The sequence below is a fragment of the Manduca sexta genome, chromosome 5 (genome assembly GCF_014839805.1).
Source record: "Manduca sexta isolate Smith_Timp_Sample1 chromosome 5, JHU_Msex_v1.0, whole genome shotgun sequence".
Taxonomy (NCBI): domain Eukaryota; kingdom Metazoa; phylum Arthropoda; class Insecta; order Lepidoptera; family Sphingidae; genus Manduca; species Manduca sexta.
The window spans coordinates 8,128,684-8,152,356 of record NC_051119.1 but is presented as its reverse complement, the minus strand read 5'-3'; the positions used below and the strand labels follow the sequence as shown (position 1 = coordinate 8,152,356).

General features: G+C 34.9%; 1 protein-coding gene across 2 annotated transcripts in view; it reads left to right on the top strand.

Annotated features, from left to right (window-relative positions):
* Positions 1-23,673, top strand: part of LOC115455953 (protein Wnt-7b) — an 86,217-nt gene that overhangs the window by 24,300 nt on the left and 38,244 nt on the right. For both annotated transcript variants that reach the window (XM_030184785.2, XM_030184784.2), the window contains exon 2: positions 16,354-16,602. In XM_030184785.2, the coding sequence (XP_030040645.1) occupies positions 16,490-16,602 (113 nt within the window). In that variant the 5' untranslated portion in view covers positions 16,354-16,489. The remainder of the gene's footprint in view (positions 1-16,353; positions 16,603-23,673) is intronic.

Here is a 23,673-nt window from a genome sequence, read left to right as displayed (position 1 = left end):
TGACGTGGAAGCAACAAAACTTTAATTAGCAATGTCAGACAGGAGCCGAGTAGAGAAAGCCATTGTGGTTAATTTAGTTTCGCCAGTTTTATAGTGGAAAGCTATAGTTCGTGCACTACTGCGAACCCGCTAAGATTAGACCGCGACCCAGATTCCTAGAATAGGGTTGCCAAATTACATTTAATTTTATTTTATATTTAACTAGTTGACCCGACAGACGTTGTCCTGTTAACTAGGAATATTGAATTCAAATTGGTGTTCATTTAAAAATATATTATTTATAAACATAGTGTTTATTATTCTCATGCGCTATGATACAGGCATTCTGTCAATAGCTGACAGTAATGTCAAACAACTGACAGTTTTGTAAAATTAATATTATAACAAAGATTTCTTAAATTTTCTAATGTTCCTTAACTTCCTTAATTTTTTCGTTCATAAGAACCTTCTACTAACGAAAATTGTTCCATCCATTCACGCGTGATGCAATGACCATGCGAAATATATATACTTTTTTATATATATATATATATAGATTAAATGTGTTTATATTAAAAAAAATCTAATTTAATAATTTGTCTATGTAAATTATTTGTATGTTTATGAAGTTTTGTTGCTTTTGTTGCTGACCCTACTAAATAGCTAGATTGCGCTCATCATTCTGATATTTGTCAAAGTATCCAGTAGTTACAGGATACTTTGACTGATATTATTTGAACCTTAAAGTTTAACATGTCTCAAAATAGTTTTAGATATAAGACCCCAGCCTTCTGTTTCTCTCAATTGGAATGAAGTGTGAAATCATTGTCCAAATAGTACAAATACTGCTCTATAGTTTATGTCATATAATAATATAGGAAGTCAATCAAACCGTGAAGCAGAACGAATTTAAATAAAACAATGCTACAATGGCGATCGACCAAACAATAATTTTAATACGACATTCCTAAATTACTGTAATTATTATGGTACAGTCAGCTACAAAAGTTGAATAACTCAAAATTTCATAATGCTTTTTCACAATAAGTTCAATCGAAATTATTTTTTTTCTTTAATCAACCATTTGAAGTTAATTTTACTAAAGGAAAAAGGATTGTTGATATTCGCAAAAATATAAAGACGAAAATTTTAAATTGTTCAGCTATTTTTGTTATTGACTGTACATTCCTTAATTGCTGGTAAAATAATTCAACATTTTAATTAAAATATTTGACTACGTATTTCGGTGACTGAATTCCTGGGAAAAAAAAAATTGTTACTATGTCATGTTTATTTTTTTAAATTAAAAATGTATTTGTTCAAATTTTACACAAAATACTGCTATACGCAAAATCTTTTACTAAAAACTTAATTTATATTTTTTAGAACGTTGCCAACCCTAGCAATGTTTCTTGTACACACGTTAGTATTTGACAAATGCCGTCAGATGCACCGGGAATCAATGTCTACTATACGCATTGAATAGTATATTTAGGCTATGGAAACTAGGAAGTTTCCGACACGATTTATTACCGATTAATCGGAATAGATATTAGTCATAGTTTTAGTGTAACGTGCGCACTATTAGCGTAAAGTAATCCGAGTTTTAACACCTAAATAATAAGACACATTTTATTTCATATTAACGTGATTTCTGGCAATCATTCACTTTCAAAGGAACTAATTGCTAATGGCCAGTCTAAAAATTAATTTAGAAAATATTAAAGTCCTTTCAAGAGCTCTTTAACATACTTAGACCTTAAATTTGGCTCCATAATATATCTACTTCGTACCGGTAAGAATATCAGACGTCCTCGGTAGAAACTAAATTATACAGACCATTAATACAGTCTTTGTGTGGTGCACACGAGATTAGTTCCGCAGATCAACGTATAAATCTATGTCGTGTGTGTCGGATATCTTCGGAGATATCGGCGCGATATAATTACATGTCAATCACTGCTATGTCATTAGACTTCGGCGCCACACTACATGCTTGGAATGTGCACTACACAAAGAGTGCTTTAACTAACAAGAGTTATAACCGCTACCGTCAGATCAATAGTCACAATAGACCAATCAGAATAAAGTTTAACATGCTTACAGATAAGTAATTTTGAGTGATTAATTCTTACCATAGTTAGTGGTTAGAATTGTTGGAATCGGCTGTTTATGAGTTTATGAGCAGTCATTGCCCTACCAGTGACTTGATCGTCTCGTATAAAAAATAATAAGGCGCCGCGCAAACGCTTTCAACTTATCCCAGACACATGAGAAAAGACGGCAACAAGGTGTGAATTCTTTTTTCTTATACCTTTCATTACCTGTAATTGAAATGAAGCAATTGTCGGTTTTATGTAAGACTAGGTATTGCTCGCGGCTTCATCCGCGTCAAAAGTCGTTTCCCCTACAAAAGTGTCTAAAATACTGTATCAACAACGCCATATATATAAAACAATCAAATTACAAATATCATTATTTCCCATGGGAGCAAAACACCGAGATCAAAAGTAGCCTACGTGTTAATCCAAGATATGATCTACCTATGTGCCAAAATCCATCGAAATCCGTTAAGTTTTATATGCGTTTACATCTTACAAACATACAAATATTAACACAAGCTTTCGCATTTAAAATATTAGTAAGATGTCACGAGGCAAATAAATCAAGTAGAAAATAAAAATGTAGCATTATATATAAGTAATAATTAGGTTCACTGCAAATTTATTTTTGCAGCGACGGCAGTAATGTTAAAACTCTATTATATAAAATGTAACTAATATAATTCTATTACTTTGCTAAGGCTACTACCAATCTATATCACGAGAAGGCTTGACTAGGCGTTATGTCTCACAAAATCAACCGGTAGTTCAAGCTTTACTGTGGGAAACGTAATGCCCTTTCCTTGCCCTAACGCCGGCCGCACACGTTCCATTACGCTGACATTGTGACTTCATGGACGGAAGTCATGCAACCTCCTTTCTTATTTTTATTACGTGACCTTTCGAATGTAATTTGGTACTAATACTTAAATTTATTTTGTGTTTATATTTAAGTGGATATAAATGCATTAACAAGTTTTTTTTTATATCACTCGGCGATTAAGTACTTAGTTTCCAATTCATGTATTTAATAATTGACTGTCTTATTGGCATAGTTGTATTACAATACGGTTGCTGTGGTATGATCTTAGGTTCGTGTAGTGATATCGGATTTTCTACTCAGTAACAGCCCGGAGTCTGGAATTTTTAAATTGTAGCCAGTGTAACTACTGGACAGAGGACTTAACATCTCAAGTCTCAGAATGACAAGCGCAGTGGAATACAAAACAACTTTGTAATTCAATTTGTTAGCTGTTTTTATTGTTTACGATCGTATCGCTTACCATCAGACGAACGGCACGCTCGTCTCGTCATTCAAAGCAATATAAAAATGTTCCCATTATGGCGATAATTCCGCTTAAGTCTACCCTCTATTGTATTATGGGAAGAAACACGCTTGACCAATACTAGTGCTCTAGTTGTACTTCTGCCTACACCTCCAGGTGTAATAGGAGTGTATAAGCCATACAATAACGAGCTTAAATATATCGAAACACTCCCTGCCTGCTTTAACATTAGACACGTGCAGTAGATCGGTATTTTTCCTTAAATACTACATTCCCGCATTCATTTAATCGAACAAGAATTTTTACGTTGAGGTAAATTGTCATGGAAATACTCAAGATATTTGCTCGTGAAGAAACTTCTGTTTGATAATGGCGTTCGTCTTTATGATATCTATAAACAATATGATGACCACAAAATACTTTTGCTCATGGCTTTACCATTTTTATGCTAAGTGGAATGGACTCTAATAGAATGTCGACTGACGAAACGTGATTATCCCTCGACAGTCGACACATATATGCCGGCCTGTTGGAACCGGATATACACAGGCTGATTCAGGAATTCAGCACACTTACGTGGGCCACTATGATGGGTTTTAACACCGTGTGTCAATGGTCGTATCTAGGCGGATATAAAATACAATTCAGTAAAATCTGTCTGCATGGATTTTAGTGTGTGTTGAATAAAAAAATTGCCTTCGTACTTTCATGGAGTATATCCTTCGCACTTAATGTCATCAAAATTGGTTTAGTCGTGTAGCCGTGAAACCGTATCAGACAGAGTTACTCTTACATTTCCATTAGTATAGACTGAATTAACATATCTTTTTTTGATACCCCAATTATGTTTTACGAACAAACAAGTTGCACTGTTTATTACTTTAATACGTTTCATTCGTACATTAATACATTAATACCTGGCTATCAATGGCGAAGGGCGATATTTTTCAATAAGTATCCCGAGGCAAATAAAAAATTGTCTTAGTTAACATACCATGTTGAAAACAAAGATAAACGTAAATAAACCTAAAAAGGAAGCCGGTAGATTGTTGTTAGGACGTTACGCCACTGGGCTTCATTTAAAAATATATGTTTCTTCATTTAGCTACTGTATATGTCAATGTACTACAGTAAAAGTTTACCACGTTTAACAGTGGTTAACAGTAAACGTTATTTATTTAATTTAGTTTAAGATAAAAGTGTCATGCAACACCGCCTACGCGCAATCAACTGCACTTATCTTTATTACCATTCAATTGAGTTCACTAATTAAAAAATGAAAGTGCATCTTTTCCTAGCAACACAGTTTCGGTCTTTTATTAACAGCCTGGTTTTTATGTTTCTGTAAAAATAAGAATTAAAGGCGAAATCCAAAACACACGTTGCTAAAGTTAAACCTATAAGAGTTGACACAACGCAAGTCATGATTTAGATAAAAGTTGTAATAATTTGACTGTTATCTATATATATAAAAAAAGTTGTCTTAGTTACACTATTTATAACTCAAGAACAGCAGAACCGATTTGGCTGAAAATTGGTCAGAAGGTAACTTAGAGCTAGGAGACGGATACAGGGTACTTTTTATCCCATTCCCATGGGAACGGGACGTAACATAAAACGTGATATAACAAAACGAGATTTGGTATAAAGATAGTTTAAGACCCTGGGAAGGCTACTATCCCGGGAAAATATATAGCGGGACTTTTATCCCAGAAAACTCCTTCACGCGGGCGAAGCCGCAAGCAAAAACTAGTTCTAAATAAAAAACTCCACGTAAGTCGTCAAAACTTCAAGATTCACTCGTGCGATGCCGTCAATGCCGTTTATATACTTATAACACTTGTTAAGTAGATCATTTATATTCCTTAAAAAGTATTCGCTACTATTCGTCTTTAAATTTAAAAAAATACACAAGACTTATTAGAACAATGATGAAAAAATCTATCACTAGGTTCTTACCTGTCTTGAGATAAAATTAATAAATAACGCATAAGGTAAACCAAAGTAGCCAGCTCGGGCGGGCAGGTAGGAAGAAATAAAAGGACAACGCATCGCGACCCTCACTGTTGAGGACATGAGCCCTAGCCTAGCTAACCTACTAGCCTTACACTAGCTACCTAAGTGATGACTACCCGAAAAAAGATAAAAACTCCGAGCTTACTTTTTTATCTTTTGTATTCTGCATAAAATGGTCTCATCAAAATATTAATTCGATCATGGTTTTTAACGAAATCGGAATATTACTCCAAAGCAGTTTGCACGTTAAGACCTTTATCATTTAAATGCTATTGGACACCACATTAATGTCTGTACAACTAAATTGAATTGTAATCAGTGAATTAAGACAACGCCGGGACACGATGTCTATTTACAGCCAACTTAAATAAACATCAATTAAACAACAACATTAGAAATATTAGTAAAGTTTGTCTGTATGTAGACGAAATAATAATGGTAATAAATAAAAAAAATATTTAGAATTTCCCTCCCTCACACCCACCACTATAACTCCTGTGAGCCAGGATCAGCAGTGGCACGCATTTTATGACACCGAGCAGTGAAGCTCGGCGAGTCTCAGGAAAAACTTATTTGATTATCCCGCAACGAAATTAATGAAATAGAAAGATAGGGTGGAGTTGGAAATTTTGTCTACTTCCCTCCACAGCAAAGCGGGAGACAAAATATTTATTTCACAAAAATACAATTAAACAAATAACTAAAGCAAGACAAAAGAGATTACGGATTATGAAAATACAAAAAGTTTTGTTGAACACCCGGTATCCTAAAAAAAATAATTAAGTTATTGACACCGATTGCTCACAACAAGAAAAAAACATACAGTCGAATTGAGAACCTCCTCTTTTTTGAAGTCGGTTAAAATACAGAACCGTGAAAAATGCTTCTTGTTTATTTATTGAGAAAGGTATTGTGTCTCGGTTAAACACGAAGTTCAAATAATTATTAAACATAATCTAAACAACAAAATAGCTGTACACTGTACATTGAAAGATTTTTTAATAAAGTAAACCGTTTTATTTTTATAAAATAAAATGATAATAATTACCAATGGCAAAAGGTCCATATAACCCGATTCATGCCGGCTACCCTTTCGTAATTTATGTAAAATATAATTATCATTAGAACGATTTCCAGACCACATACACGCATAGTGCCCATAAATCGTGTTCTCTTTGAAAGAATATCATCCTTCACCACTGGTAGGTACAGTAGTATACAGATATTATATAGTTTTATTTGATTCAGCTATTTTTGTCACTAACTACACAGAATTATGGTAGAAAAGGAAGAACAAATTAATAAGGTATTTCGTGTAACCAGTTTATTCTGTTTTTATTGGGTGGTGTAAGGAAATTAATTATGTAGCCGGCCGTATAATCCAAGATGCTTTTGCCTTATTTGTGCAGAAAAATAAGGGAATTTTAACCGTTTTATTATGTCTAGTAAAACGAATGTATAAATGTGCATAAGAAAATAGCTTTCTTTATTTTATTGCTCGGATTACTGGTCTACACATCCAGAACTCTCAATTACATATAATGTTAAAAATATTTGTCAAGATTTTACTTTTACCTCCAAAAATAAATATGGATACTAGATACGCAATTGTTTGATAATCATTGTTAGAAGTGGTTATACAAGCATTCCAACTAAGCAATGATGTCCACACTTATTTCTGAAATACATTTAAAGATGACCTACTATGAAATTGCTTAGACTCGTAATATATTTTAAAGAAAAATATGTTATTATTAAATTCAAGCAATTCCGCAAACTAAATCTTGTTCACCAACATCTTAATCCAACATCCGGCGTTTCAAGGCCTTGTCTAATTTTACCAACGCGGCTCATCGACCATTAAGGCAATTGTTGCAACTACGCTCTGTTAATTAAATAACACAGTTCGCAACTCACACTCAATTGATAACAATTTAGTAAATGCACCAGATCTATGGTTTTGATAAGATATTTTCATTGTTTATAATTTTGAGTTTAATGTGAAGTAAATTGATTATTGTACTTACACGCCTTTAAAGCCGAAAAGGAAAGCAGAGGTACAACGAGGGCGCACACTTTTCGCCAGTGTCTTCCGTTGCATGATGTGCGTCTGCGAGCCTCTCGCAATATCGAGCACAAATCAGACTTCAGCTTAATTCTAAACATAATAACCCAATATCACTTTACCCGACCTGGTATTTGATCCTAAGACCTCAGAGCGCTGGCGTACCGCGGACACAATATGCGACCGAAGCTATCTAGTATTAAGGAATATATTAAAATTAGGATATTCTACTGGTGTAATAAATTCAAAGTTTGTGAATATTTTTGACATTTTGTTAGAATGATACAAAAACGCTGAATAGATTTGAATGTCTGGTACACAGAGATTAAGTGACGGATTAACTTTTTTTCTCATCGAGTACGTTAAACGCTATCTTTTAATTTCTTGACAAAATACTGGTTGATATAAAATATAGGATATATTTTATATCCGCCCGCATAGCGACCACCGTACACAAGGTGTTAAAACCCGCCATAGTGGCACACGTAAGTGTGTCGCGTTCCGGCATCAACCAGTGTATATTCGCTTCCAACAGGCATAATTGTGTCCACTGCTGAAGGGTACTCATCTCTCGTCAGTCGACAGTCTATTGGACCCCAGTTCACTTACCAGCAGGTGCAGTGGGGTCACTCAGTGCTAGTATATATAAAATCAAACCGCTGTTAATATTTAGCTGGCAACCAGATTTTCAAGATAAATTTTAAATTAAACTATTTTACGAATTTTATCGCGGTTTTAATATTATAATGTTCTCCCGACGTTTCGAAGACTTTGCAGCCTTCATGGTCACGGGGGGGACTGAGGTGTTGTAACCGCGATAAAATTCGTAAAATAGTTTAATTGCAATGTCTAACGTTCGCGTAAACTTAAAAAATCATTAAATTATTTTCAACTATTTTTTTCGCTATAAGGAACTATAAAAATAGTTTTGTTTATTAAAACAGTCTAGGTGAAAATACAAAACAAGCTGCATGTATATAGTAGTCGTTAATGCCAATATTTGCTGATGCATATTGTAAATAGCGGCTAGTGTGGGAGGTGTTATTTACAACACAATTTAACTAAGTTATAACTTGACGAGCCAATCCGTCCGCCGCCGTTGACGACTGATAGATACCCTCGTTAAACGAGCCCGGAGGGCGCTGTCGTATTCAAAGATATACGCGATATGTAAATATTTGTTTTGTAAATTTTTATATTAAAAATACCAATTGAGATTGTTAAGGTTATGCGCCTATCAAACACCACGGCGTGCTCAAGACTTTATTCTTCGGTCTACCCACATTATTTTTATATATTACAAACACAGTTACCTACAGAGTAAAGTCTAGTTAAAATAAATTAATATAAAACTATGGCATCCTTAATATTATACTATCTAGAAATACCTAAACCAAACGAAGCCCGTATCTTGGACTACTAGACAGAGGTAATATTAACTGAATCTTAGGGAAAAAGGAAAAAAAGGAAATTTTAATTAAAGACCCCAATAGGCTCGATAATATACTTCGAGTTATACATGAGTACTATTCATATTAATATTATCTACGATACTTAAAATAGTTGAAATTAAAAAACATAACTATAATTTTCGTTATTCGGAACTATAAAGTAAAATTCATAATATATATGAAAACTATTATTACTTTTAACTTATTAGTATAACTCTAATATAATTTATAGTTACGCATATATCAATCTACCTCATGTCGCATATAAATCTTATACAATAGCATATCGCTTCCACTTCATGCATACCCTAACAAATAGCCAGTGCAATTTGGATAATTTACGCTTGCTTGTTAGAGCACAAACACGCATCGTAAATCTGGCGCGAATCAATCCATGGCTCACGTGTCCACTCTTAATTTACATTTTACTGTTCTATTGTGATACTGCTTATAGGAACTATTGTCTGGTTTCATATGCACGTCTCTCTTTATATTATGAGAAGGGCCTATATAAACACCAGCTGAGCCCACGTCGTCTACTTGTAGGTACTTAGATTTCTAAGTCGGAAAAGTTTACTTTGTTTTATATCATTATTAACCCGCTGCAGTCCACTGATGGCCATAGGTCTCTTCCAAGGTACGCCACAGAGCCCGATGCGCTGCTTTATGCATCCAGTTACTTTAGTCCAGACTGTTTTATATTTATTTTTTCAATAACACACCAGTGTCACATGCATATAAAAACACAAATAATAATACAAATTCTGATACATATGGCTGTTAAAGGTATGCACAGCATCCTCACACAAATAACATCTAGATAGAAATACAAATTAAAATTACAAAATAAAATAAAACCAGAAAATACTATAACAAACATAACAGAGCCTCGTTTCGGGATTAGAATGAGTGGGTACAAAACAAAAACAAAATTTGATAATAGTAACAATAAAAATTAACTTATAGTAACTATGAATTACAATAAAAATGTATCGAAAAGTTAAAAAATGTATCCTGCCATGAAATCGAAAAAAGACGCAAAGTCCTTATTGACATCATGAGCGTTAGCAATTACTTTGCAGTCTCCAGCGTTACGCGAATACAAGTTAACTTTAATACTGAAACCTTGATTATACTTTTGTTTAAAATCTGAAATCTTTTGGTAGGAACTGTTCGAACCTCAAGTTGTCGCGAGTCGAGTACATGTGTAAAAGGCGTTTTCCATGTTTTTGTTATCGTGCGCTTGCGCAGTGCACATCGCCAGACGAACCAGTTCTGACGTTTTTGTTCGCGCAGTTCCGTATGTTATTACATACTGTTACGGTATCCATATACGCTACTGTGACGTGTCCAAAATGAGAGGAACATCAGGCAGATGTACTCAGGTTTCAAAGACAGTAATTTTTTTTGTATAACTTATAAACGAAACGAGTTAGCCGCTCGCCTAATGCTAACCACAACGACGCGCAGGAAACAGTAAATTCTGCATAAATCATTGAATAAAATACCTCTGCCATTGAATCGTGCTCGTCGTCGTTTTTCTTTATACGGACATAGCAATTTTTTTTTACTTTTTTTTTATTGTTTGTTTGTTTGATAATTGACCCCACTACACCTGATGGTAAGTGGAGTGGGGTCCAATAGAACGTCGACTGACGAGAGATGATTAACCCTCGACGGTCGACACAATTATGCCGGCCTGTTGGAACCGGATATGCACGGGCTAATCCCAGAACGCGATACACTTACATGGGCCACTATGGCGGGTTTTAACACCTTGTGTATGGTGGTCGCTATCCGGGATATAAAATATATCCTAACACCAGCAAAAAACTCTTGAGACATTGCTACTAGCTTAAGGGTCAAATTGATAAATGCAACTCAGTTTTGTTCTGAAGAGCAATTCAATTGAATTCAGTATCTTAAGCACCTCGCTATTTGATAAACTAAAAATAGGAGTATCGCCATATCGGGCCCAAATTCCAGACTTCGGAGTGATATCGAGTAGATATATATTACCGGAGGAGACCTTTACCCGTGGAGGGGTTCTGGAAAACCCATGATAAATAAAAAAAATAATACTAAACGTAACGTAACTTAATAATTCATAAGTAATTAAGTTATAATTTAAAAACTGGATACTAGGTACTTATCTTACTGTACTGTACTGTACTTATCTTTACTAGAAATAAAAGGCTTTTTTATTTTTTATTTTATTTTTATATATTACCGACCGGGACTGAACTTAAGACTTCAGCACCGCGTATTATAACTACGCCACCGAGACAGTTTACTCTCTCTAGACTTGAATTAAAGGCTGGGTTTTCATTCCCGCGGTACCCTTATAACTATCATAGTATTACTCATTACCGACTTGTACATGGGAATGCTATTAAGGTTTAATGTGAAGTACTCCGTGTAAGCCCATCACACGTCTCTTTACATATAACAGACGACCGCATTGTACTCTTAACCGTCTTGATTTGCATCAAATTATTACTATTTGCGACTTTACCTACTCCAACTGTATTTTAAATGTTATCAATTTCGCACTTTATTCTGTGGAGGTATGGTTGAAAATGGTAGTAAGGGTAATTGGATAAAAATTACGATTCTTAAGTGTTCACATCTTTAGTTGACAGTTCATGTGATAAGGTTGCTATATCGTTGACGTTTACGTTTCGTTCGTCCTCGGGTTGATGTTCATTAATAATTTGTGATTTGCAATTGTAGGTGTTATTCTAAAGACCGTAAATACCGAAATTAATTATTAAATTATTTAAACTATTAACGAAATAATGTTTGAATTTCGAACCCGCCTACAAGGTATCACACTTGGTAATTGACACTATTTGGTAAGGGAAAGGACTGACAGCCGTCACCTCCGCTTGTCTAAACAAGAAGGAAATCCACATTCCCTAGTTAACGGCCGGTCCAAATATAAATGACATAATGCCTGATAAGGACAGCGAACAATATAAAAGATCTGGTATTATTACTACAATTATAGTTTAGTTGACATACCTTATTTTTCAATATCACCAGCTAAAATAACCTTTATCGCCTCCTTAGTCAAATGGCATATAACTGGACTGTGGACTCTAAAGTTCTTAGTTCATATTCTAGATCACGTAACACTTTGTATGGGTTTTCTGAGACGATTTGCCTGACTGTATCATTCCTAGAGGATGACTTCACGCAGTCGGTTGGTCTGAACTGATTTGTTTCTCCAAATGTTTTAAATAGTGTGTTGCGTCGACCTCACAGTGAAATTAAATATCTTATCAAACATATAATTAACCGTTGACTTATATTCTATTCACACGAACGTCCATATAAACTATTTGTTCAAAATCTGAACTAAAATGGCAACCAAAACGCCAGTGTTATAAACTATTTATTCACTTGAAAAATAAATAATTTTACTCATTTGACTGATATTTTTTATTGAAATAGGTTAACACTTAGGCTCGAGTTCATATGTCATGAGCGCTACTCCGTACACAACCACAAGCTGTCCATATTGATCATACTAAAGTCAGTTTGAATGGATTGCAGTTCAATTTAGTTGAACACAGTAAATGTTCGGAACGCCAAATCTCGTACATACTATATATATATCGATGCAATTAACGTGGTTATCCTAATTCAAACCTAAGTCAGTTAAAATCGGGGCAAAACATAACAACTCAACTATGTGCCAAAATAAGCTAATATTAATGCAAGAATGCAAATATCTAAATACAATTGTCTTACCGAGCATCAATTGTTGAGCTAAATATTGTCACAAATAGCACGCATAGGAAATAGCAGTCGGTCAGTCCGCTTGTGTCGTAAACTTGCTAATAAAGTGCGCAAACATTGCAGTTTTCGGCTCTAAATGTACGCTTCCATTGATCCATTACGCGCAACGCATGCAAAAAAGATTTCAATTTGATGTGTTCGAAGGATACTTAGTTTATTAGATGGAATCTATACTAATATATAAAGCTGAAGAGTTTGTTTGTTTGAACAAGCTAATCTGAGGAACCGACATTGATAATTTTTTCATTTATTTAATCAATATCTTTTTTCTTCGGGCGGTCCTTTCCAGCCGTACCATCTACATTCGCTCGATAAAAACCGATCCTCTCATCGTGCATAAACCATGTCACCAAGAAGCACAAGCACTTTTTTCCTTCTTCGTCACCATATAATATCATCCTTTAACTTGCAATATTTTCTTATACTACCATTTCTCGCGCTTACTGTTATTTGGGAATCGAGCCTTTAAAATTTAGGTTGCACTATGCACGTGCTTGCTGCATCCTCAATGTTACTTTTTTTTTCTTGCTGAAATAATTAGTCGTTTAAGTCATGTTCGGAACTGTACCTTTACCGTTGCTAGTTGCGACATGAGCTCAGCTAAACATACTAAGATATTCGTCATACGTTACCGCTGAAGTTGACAGTTCCGGAGTAAATTAACTTCATAGAAACTCCATGGAGACATCAATCATTCAGACTTATTCTTTATAATTTTTATTTTTTTGAAAAACATAATTTATTTTTTTGTGTCAACCATCTGAAGGTTAAATATAAAATAAATACTTAAATGATTGTCAATGATATCGAAAAAGAGAATTTGTAATTGCTTCTTATTCGTATTTAGAATTAATTTAGGTTCCTACAGATTTTAAATAAGTTTCTAAAAGCAATATTTCTGTAAAACAATTTAGCTACAACGGACTTTTTATAAAATACAGTATTTCAACCTGTAGCTGTAACATATTGTATTTATTTACTGCTGAGGTAAGAGTGTAATGAAGCTTACTGGTGTTACTTTCACTGTCTACAATATACTTTAAATTATGTACTACAATATACATGTATTTATTGTACATTTACCGCTTTGGTAGCGTAGTTGTATTGCGGTTAGACTACCGCGCTGTTTCGCGTCAAATCAAGTGAAGTAGCACATACTTTCTGCATGCTTAAAAAAACTGCACTCAGTCTTCATTAGAACAACATGAGTAAGAGGAAAAACTAGAATATGCAACCCAAACTACGTAAGTTATTTTTGTCACTAAAAAGGTTTAGCTAGTTTTTCAATTTATATCTGCAATGAATCAACACAGTTATTAGTTCGGTTGCTAGCATTGACAAATTTGTGAAAAACTAAATCTCGAATTGGATTTATTAAATCGGAGCCGTAAGTTTTAGCTGCATTAACATTGAATGTCTGTCAAGAATAGTATTTGTGCGACGAAGTCCGCCCAAGTATTTTTTATGATTCCATTATATGTGTATTTTTTTTATTTCCCGTTTGAGTATAAAAGGAGTTTTACTGGTTCATTAATAGGGATTTTGGTGGGGGAGGTGAGATATGCCTTTTGATATGTTGGTCGCCTCCCTCCCTAGTAGTAAGTGGGAATATTGGGGTACTACTAGGAAAGTTGAGAGGAAAGTAGGGACGGAAGGCTGAGGGAAGAAGGAGAGCCACGATACACATATACTAACAATAACATAGGCCGGGTAAATATTGGAGAGCGACCAGCGCGCTGTACCTATCCTGAAAAACATTTTAACCTCACTCAATGAATATGACGCCTAATGTTGAATACAACGTTCTCACAAAAACTATTATAAGCTTGTCTGCAAAAACAAAAAATCTATCTTGATCTAGGACGTTCAAAATATCTTTACTCTCCCTTCCTATAACTGATAGTAAATTCTGCTTTACCGGACACAGCACACAACATCCCGCATTTATCCCTGAAGGGGTATGCAGAGACGCAACAAAAACACTCACTTTTCGCCAAGTGTGTTCCGTTCCATGATGTGATAGGGGGCGACCTTATCACCGGACACAGCAAGTATTAAATAACCCTCATGAAAATTAGCAATATATACATTTGAATGGTTATTGACAAGAGTTAGTATGCTAATGTAACAATTAAACAGGCGCCTGCAGACGTACTGCCTCGTATAGTGCGGTTAGTGTGACAATTCACTCACGACTCGCAACTAATGTACACAAAACATGGTTATGTCATGCGGTGACTGATTTGTGTTGAGCATACGTTGGGGCGAGCATTTGAACGAACATCTTGAAAGAGGAAACTGTTATAGCTTACGCGTGGTACAAGTTATCTGTGTCTTATTTATAATAATATTAGCCTTGTATTATATACTGTCCCTATGCTGGGCACAGGCCTCTTCTTTACTGAGGCATTAGGCCTTACGTCTTCATTCCACTACGCTGGTCCAGTGCGAATTGGTAGACTTCAGACACCCTCAAAATTCCTATAGAGAACTTTTCGGGTATACAGGTTTCCTCACGATGTTTTTCTAGTTAAAGCTAGCGATAATTCACAAAAGATACACACATAATTTTAGAAAAGCCAGAAGTTTGTGCCCTTGAGATTTCAACCGGTGGAAAGGCGATAGCCGAGTTGTAGAACGGACTGTCGAGACGTCAAATTATTTTCACTAAATGTAATAAACAAATTCTGCCCAATGTCTTCCTTCACATTACTTCTTTGTCTTATTTATTTATTTAGGACAGCCAGTAGTTGTTATAATGTTGCTTATACTAAATAAAAGAAAAAAATATTATAAAATTGAAGAGTAACACCATCTTAAGGCAGGCACAATATGCACTATTTGTGATAAAAAAATCTTCTCGCAATCAAATTATTGAAACCGCTAACTACACAAATATTTTGTCCCACTTATTAATTTTATCCCACTTAATACAATTATTTGATTTATTGTGGCGAATAGTCGCTTATAGAAATTGTCACATATGTTTGAAGTCAATCATGACTAGGTTTTCGGGACGACGCACCTAAACTTTAAACATGACGTAACTTGCAACTGCATAATGCGTTTCGTAAAAAATGTCTGCAGATTGCTGATTTGTTTGTTAAGAATATTAGTTTAAGATAGAACTAACATTCAACTATGAGGAAACCAATACTTTTTCTAAAAGACGTACGAAGTTACAGAGTCTAAAACTAATTATGGTTCTTATGGTTTTATTAGTAGAGCAACTATTAAATATAATAAATTTGTTTTATTCTCCGGTATCGATATATTTTATAAAAACTTACGCGGGAAGACATTAATTGCTATTTTAGATAATTAAGATACTTCTTTTGATTTTTTTACCACATTTGATTGAGTTTATTTGTTTCTTATTTTTGATATATTTTATTTGTCATATTGTTAATTAAAATCATTCTACTCTGTTCTACATATGTATTTACCTATTAGAGGAAACTGTGTTAGATTAAGAAACTTAATTTTTATTAATTTATTTTAAGTCATAATTTATTCTGTTAATTTCCCATATTTATAATAAATAAATAAATAAAGCAATAGCCCTTACTCAAAAGTTTGGACTAATCCATATAAACGCACTTTTTACGTTATTATAAATCCTAGTTCTTAACCAAAACATTTGTTTACAGGATGCCGCATAACCACAACCAAGTGATCAGTGCAGTGAAAATGTGTAACAATGGTCTGATCTGAACAGTGTAGTGTTGACAGTGATGATGCGCATGCGTGTGGTAGCGATGGTTCACCCGTGAGAGGATGTGAACGATGTCGGTATGCGCACGAGGCGCGCGGCACCCTGGTCGAGCAAGCGCGCCCCACCACCACTACCCAACCAGCACGCGGCTCGCGCTGCTGCTGCTGACGGTACTGTACGTCAGGTGAGTTTTTTTTGTTAATGATTTATTTAAGCGAATGTTAGACATTAAAATAAAACTTTTTTGCGGATTTTATCGCGATTTTTTCACATAGAATATAGACAGGAACGTCCATATATACTATTTGTTCAAAATGTAATAGCAACTGACTGACTGCCTCGGTGGCGTAGTTGTATTGCATGTCCGGTACAATAGCGCTCTGAGGTCCTGGGTTCGAATCCCGGGTCGGGCAAAGTGATATTTGGGTTTTTCTACTCAGTATCAGCCCGGAGTCTGGAATTTATGCCCGATATGGCGATAGGCTCGCCCCCTATCACATCATGGGACGGAACATACTTGGCGAAAAGTGGGTGCCCTAGTTGCGCCTCTGCATACCCCTTCGGGGATAAATGCGTGATGTTGTGTATGTATGTAATAGCAACCAAAACTTCACTGTTATAACATATTTATTCACTTGAACAACTATTTTTACTTTTCACTTATATTTCTTATTCAAATCCAGGTTTACACTTAGACTCGAGTTCTTATATCATGAGCGCCACTCCGTACACAGTAATACACTAAAGTCCGTTTGAATGGATTGCAGTTCAATTCAGTTGAACACAGTGAATGTTCGGAATGCCAAATCTAATACGTAGTACATATATATCGATGCCGTTTTTATACTCGTATTACAATTTTCTCTCGAATACTGCAGCCCTCGTGGGTACGAAGCGGACTTTTTAATTCACTGTCTTGGTGGCGAAGTTGCATTACGGTAGGACTGCTGAGGTCTCGGGCTCGACACCCGGGTTGGGCAGTGATAGTGGATTTTCTACTCAGTATCTGCCAGGAATCTGGAATTAGTGCCTGATATGGCGATAGGCTCGCCCTTTCATATCATAGGACAGAACAGTGGGAACACCAGTTGCTTCTGCCTACCATTATCGAAATAAAGGCGTGAGTGTGTGTGTGTGTGTGTGCGTGTGTTCTCAATTCAAAAATGCTTTATGTTAATTTAAACATCATGAGCCGTTTATGGTAACAAATTTTATTTATAAAATAAAATAAATAAAAATAAAATACTTTATTTATCACGTAGGCGAACAAAGTTGCACTTATGATACGTCAAAACAAAGAATAAGAATAATTATTATTTCTAAACAACTATTAAAATCACTTATATAACTTATATATAATGTTAACATGCTATTTAGTCTAATATAAATGATTAGCGGCTAAAGGTTAAGAGAAATCTTCAATCTGATGGTAACCAAACTGACAACTTCACAAACTTTAATCTTCTTCTTCGTCTTTTAAAATGGCTCCACCGTTTCATGTGTTATTTTGCCACTGTCAAGTAACCTTATTCAAATATTATTGTAAATCAAAGTTTTTCTTAATAATTTCACGCTTTTAAAATTTCTTTACCTAGATAACTGATTCAGTAGTTCTCCACACGGCAATACCTTATCAAAATCGGACTACAAGTTTTGGAGATTACAAAATGTTAGAGGTATGCGGTTTTGAAGTGAGCATCACGCAGAAGTAAAACAAATATTTATTAATATATAAACATTAAAACTTTCAACGTCTGGATTCATGGATTTAACTAAAATAATATCATACCACAATCACTAGAAAATCCAGAATCATTCCACTTAATCCCACGCCGCGCCGGCGCAACAAATTCCATCCATGCAAATTCCATTTGTATTTTTTGTCAAACATTCAGGTAGTCAAATTAGCGCCAACCAATATTTACCCCATATTAAGTCCCCGCAAATTTCCATAGCGAATTAGTTCGAAATTACCGTGCCAACCCACCAAAAATCACTAACAAGATTAACAATTATGCTAAATACACGATATCGTCGTGGGACCGGTGGGCTTTAGAGATGTACCGGGGTTTGTGTTATTTGGTGTTCTAAGATTATATAGAGCCGACATTGGGAATGATAATACAAAAAAATTACCCGAGGTTTGTATAATGATTTCTTATGTTTACGCGAATGTTAGACATTGAAATTAAACAAATTTTCCGGATTCTATCGCGGTTTTTTGTTTTTATTTTTCTCCTGAGGTTTGTGTTATTAAAAGTTCTAAGATTATATAGAGTAGATATTGAGAATGACCATACAAAAAATTATGCGCTTATGTAATGGTCACTCAATCTACTGTGAAATAGCAAACCACCAAAATACTTATTAATATTTTTTTCATATGATGATTATCATATTTTTAAATATAAACACGCCATTTTCTTTAGGGGTAAGCAGAATCGCAACTAGTTCACCCCTTTTTCATCGTGCAATCGCCTATCGCCAATCATCGTCTCTACAATAAATTAGTAATAATTATAATAAATATAAAAGTAATGGGTCAAAATATTTCTTTAAATTATCGAATGTCATTTATATACACATACATCAAATTGTTAAACAATATGTAAATATTGGCATATACGTTTTTTATCTATTCTTATCGATAATTTCAATTTCATCGATACATCGCGCGTCACTACACTAGGTACAAAAGAGTATAGGAATATAATAAGACGGTACCCTGCAATTAGGCTCAATAAATACGCAAGCCCTCGACCGTCGGAGCCAATTTTCAATAAGACAAACAAACAAAAAGTACACTCAAAAAATATATGAGCGCCCACTGCCAATCAAGTATTATTACAAGTAAATTCTTTGATCGACTCGAATAACATACGTCATTCGGTGCCCATTTGGAATGCTATCAGAAATTCAGTTACGCAGGAATTATTGTTTATAAAATATCCTACTAATATTATAAATGCGAAAGTTTGTGCGGATGAATGTATGTATGTTTGTTTCTGTTTCACGAAAAAACTATTGAATTAATTTTAATGAAACTTTACAGAAATATTGGCTTTACATCAGAATAACACATAAGCTACAATTTATAATGATTTTTTGTATTTTGGTGATAATATAACGATACACATCAAGTAAATCTGAAAAAAAAATGGTCTCGGAAAACTCCTTCATGCAGGCGAAGCCGCGAGCAATAGCTAGTAATGAATATAATTAAAGCAATGTCTGATTTTGCCTACCTTTGCTTGATTAAATTAAAGTACAATGATATTTAAAAACTAATATTTGTTTTGTTGAATTAATCTTGTAAAGGTCAGGGGCCCCTATTCCATCTATAGAGGCGAATCCGTCTTTTTGCAATTACAGGCGTTCTATTCGAAGGTCAGCTTCGATAACCGTATTGGTAAGAGAGTCAAAACATCCTCTAATTACCTATACCGCCATCAAAACTGTCCTTCAATTAGACCGCCCGTGCTTGTAAAAGGATTGTTATGCCCCCGTAGACGAACTAGAACCCCTTGATCTTCTTTGTAAATAGAATAGGAGAAAACTTAAAGAAAACTACATAAATATATGAGACGTATTAAGATTCTTACAATTTTACTTTGAGTCGAATTCCATCACCACCTTAAGGATAACGAGCATTTTTCCCCCGTCATTAAAGTGGTAGCAAATACGTTAACATATTTTATTTAGAACACGAACATTATTCAGCGTGAGGTAACATACGTGAGACCACGTTTAGTTGATTACTGACGCTGACTACGTGGTCCAACCGATCATTACTGCCAATCCTTTTACAAACCCCATCAACCTCACACTTATATCACAAGCAAATAACAACCTAAAGATCTTACGATAAAGCACAATATCAATCCAAATGCAACACGTTTATGACAGTCAATCATTTAAGATTTCGTATTAACAACTCCGCCCATTCGCCCACGATACCGTACACGCCTAACGTGGGACGCGCACGTTAACGTTATGTTTTCCTGTTGCTTAGTATGGTTCTTGGTGGGTAACCGGCAATGGTTTAAGGGCAGATTGCAGCTGTCAATCGCGTTTGTTGATTGTTTGTGACAGCCTTGGGAAGTCACGACTCGATTACACAATACTTACACAGTTTCTCATGCGCAGGAGCATCATTTCACGGTTTATCAGTCGAGGTAACTAGTAATAGAGTTTTGAGAATAAATCGATGTCTACATTTAGTTACAGGGGCCGTAGCGAAGATTTGTTCCTACAATTTAACTTTTATAGAAAACATCAAAATTGACAATAAGTAACACAACAACAAAAATAATTATCGAAATTGTACCATCCGTTCACGCGTGATGGGATGACCAAGGGGAATAGAGATTCATGTTTATGTATATAGATATAGGCATACACAACACGTATATGTCATAAATGAAAAATGAATCATTAAGTAGTATTCGCCATTCATATGATTATTGCCACTGTGGGGTGTTCAGTAGACCAGAAAATGATACCCTGGAATGCTATGATGACTCCGATGACTAATAATATACAAACAGCTTTATTTTACATTTGTTACTACGAAGCTGTTTATAACTGATTTGACTTCCACCAAAGACAGAAAGCGAAGCATAAGTTAATTAGACATGAGATTGCAACGGACCTGCTCAATTTTCTCATTAACTTTATTGCTTTTTTCGCTGAGAACAATAATTATAATTTCTTATTATCGATATCGAGTGATATGCATCCGGATGTTATGGTCATACCTTCACGCACACTCAATAAAACGCCCTGAGTATAAATTCGGTATTACGAACCAAGTGCTTCTATACCTAAGCTGGAATACCAAGTAAATTTTACAATTGAAAATACGTGGTAGCCAATGTAATTACTAGACATAGAGACTTAACATCTCATGTCTCAGGATGGCGAGCGCAGTGGAATACCAAACGATACTTTGTAATTCAAGGTTTCTTATATGTGAGAGGCCGCCTGGGTAGGTATAACCTCAATGTCTATTTCTGCCGCCAAGCAGCAGTGTGTGTAGTCACTGTTGTGTTCCAGTTTGAAGGACATTGTAGCGTGTAACTACTGGACATAATGAGACTTAACATTTCATGTCTCAGGATGACGAGCGCAGTGGAATACTAAACGATACGTAATTCAAGGTGTTAGATGGTGTTTCTACTGTTGGGCGGTTGTATCGCTCACCATCAGGTGAACGGTAAGCTCGTCTTGTCATTCAAAACAATAAACAAAATTGGATAAGTGCCTAAAAACGTTACTAAGTGATGATTCTATTTTAGCAGTTAAGTCGTGATGTAAAGGAGTGTGGGCTGTTTCTACCTACACTAGTAAACCATATCCGAAGATATCCAAGAGTTTGTAATATTACATCATGTGATACATCATTATCTTGTACCCTGAAAGCTGTCCTCACTTTAGAAAAAATATTTATGAAAACTTTTAGGTCAGTGTAAAAAAATTAGCATTGCTAATATAATGAACTACTTATGTACACTTTTGTTCCTACTTGTTATATTTTGTTGATGCAAAAATATTAACATTTATTGACTTTACGGATGAACAACACATCAGTGCCCCGTGACCATGAAGGCTGCAAAGTCTTCGAAACGTCGGGAGAAAACTAAAATATTAAAACCGCGATAAAATCCGTAAAATAGTTTTATTTTCAATGTCTAACATTCGCGTAAACATAAGAAATTATTTTTTATTATTATTGTTATAAATAAGGCTATCTAACAAGTATTTTTTAACCTATATTCTTCTTATAGCACAGTCATAGACAGCCCTATTTCCCCTACCATAAGTCGGCTGAGATATAAAACCACATTTCAGCAGCTATGTCAAACCTAACATAAAAGGAGCGAAACCTTTCTAAATTATTATGTTAGCTAATTATCAGATGGCGGTAGTTGTAAAATTATTTTTAACGTTCCGATCCCACCTCCCTTTCCTCTTGTAAATGCCCACGTCCCAGCCAAGTACTGACGCTTCATAAAGACATTACTTATAACTCTTACCGATAGCGCATCGGAGATTAAAGAAAAGTATACAATTTATTTTATTTATCGTGCACCGAGCGGGAAGGCCGGCGTTATTAAGTTATTAATGCTTTTAAATAATGATAAACAGTAAATTGAAGGTAACGCTACGCAGCTGTTTCGAGCTTGATAAGTTTTTTATTCACGAAATATATTTAGGAAAGTAGTTTTTGCTCGCGGATCCGTCCGCGTGATGAAGTTTTTACCAAAATTAAAGTCCAGGTTTATATTTTCTTGGGATAAAACGGAGCCTATATTTTGAGTTAGACCTCTAGCAATACATCGGTGAAAACTGCGTTTAGTCCATGCAGTAGTTTTTGCGTGAGGCGTGTACAAACATATAGACACAGACAAAAAGGATAAAAACTAATTTGTGTTCTGTTGCTCCAATAAAGACACCCGTAATATTTTTTTCTCTATGTAAATAATATAATATACAGACAGTTTTATTGCAATATGTACTTCAATATCTGTAATATACATACAGTTTTATTACAATATATATAGATGTTAAGACGGAGGCGACAGATTTAATTATAAATCATTATAATCTAAGCATTCTATAGTAACCACTATATAAATTAATAATACCAGCCCTGTATTACATACTGTCCCACTGCTGCACGAGCCTCCTCTACTACTGAGAGGGATTATAACTTAGTCCATCACGGTGGCCTAGTGCCGATTCGTAGACTTCACACACCCTCAATATTCCTATTGAGAACTTCTCAGGTATAGATTTCCTCTCGACGTTTTCCTTCACCGAGATAATTCACAAAGGTAACTTGTTTACCAATCGTATATTGATAAATACAACCCAACCCATCTCACCAGGATTATTTTTAATTCATAATTCCGTATTTGCCAACTCGCTTGATTCATTTCTACGACGTATAGATTAATTTAGCAAATTCTTTCTACATAATTCAAATCCATTTATCACCTAACCAATCATATCACTTTGAAACGAAACAAAATTAATCCTTTCAAGTAAAGTAAAACCTTTTGCAAAGTCATGGCCTTACTTAGCGTCAATCAGTAACAGTATCATAATTCGACATTACCCATCAGCGGATACGTCTTTATGCGATTTTAATGGTTTAGTTGCATTAGCGAGTCACTCGCCCTTGCCTCGCTTTACTGCCTCGTAAACTGATACTTTTATTAACAAGACTATTGATTATTGTTTTGAAGGTAAA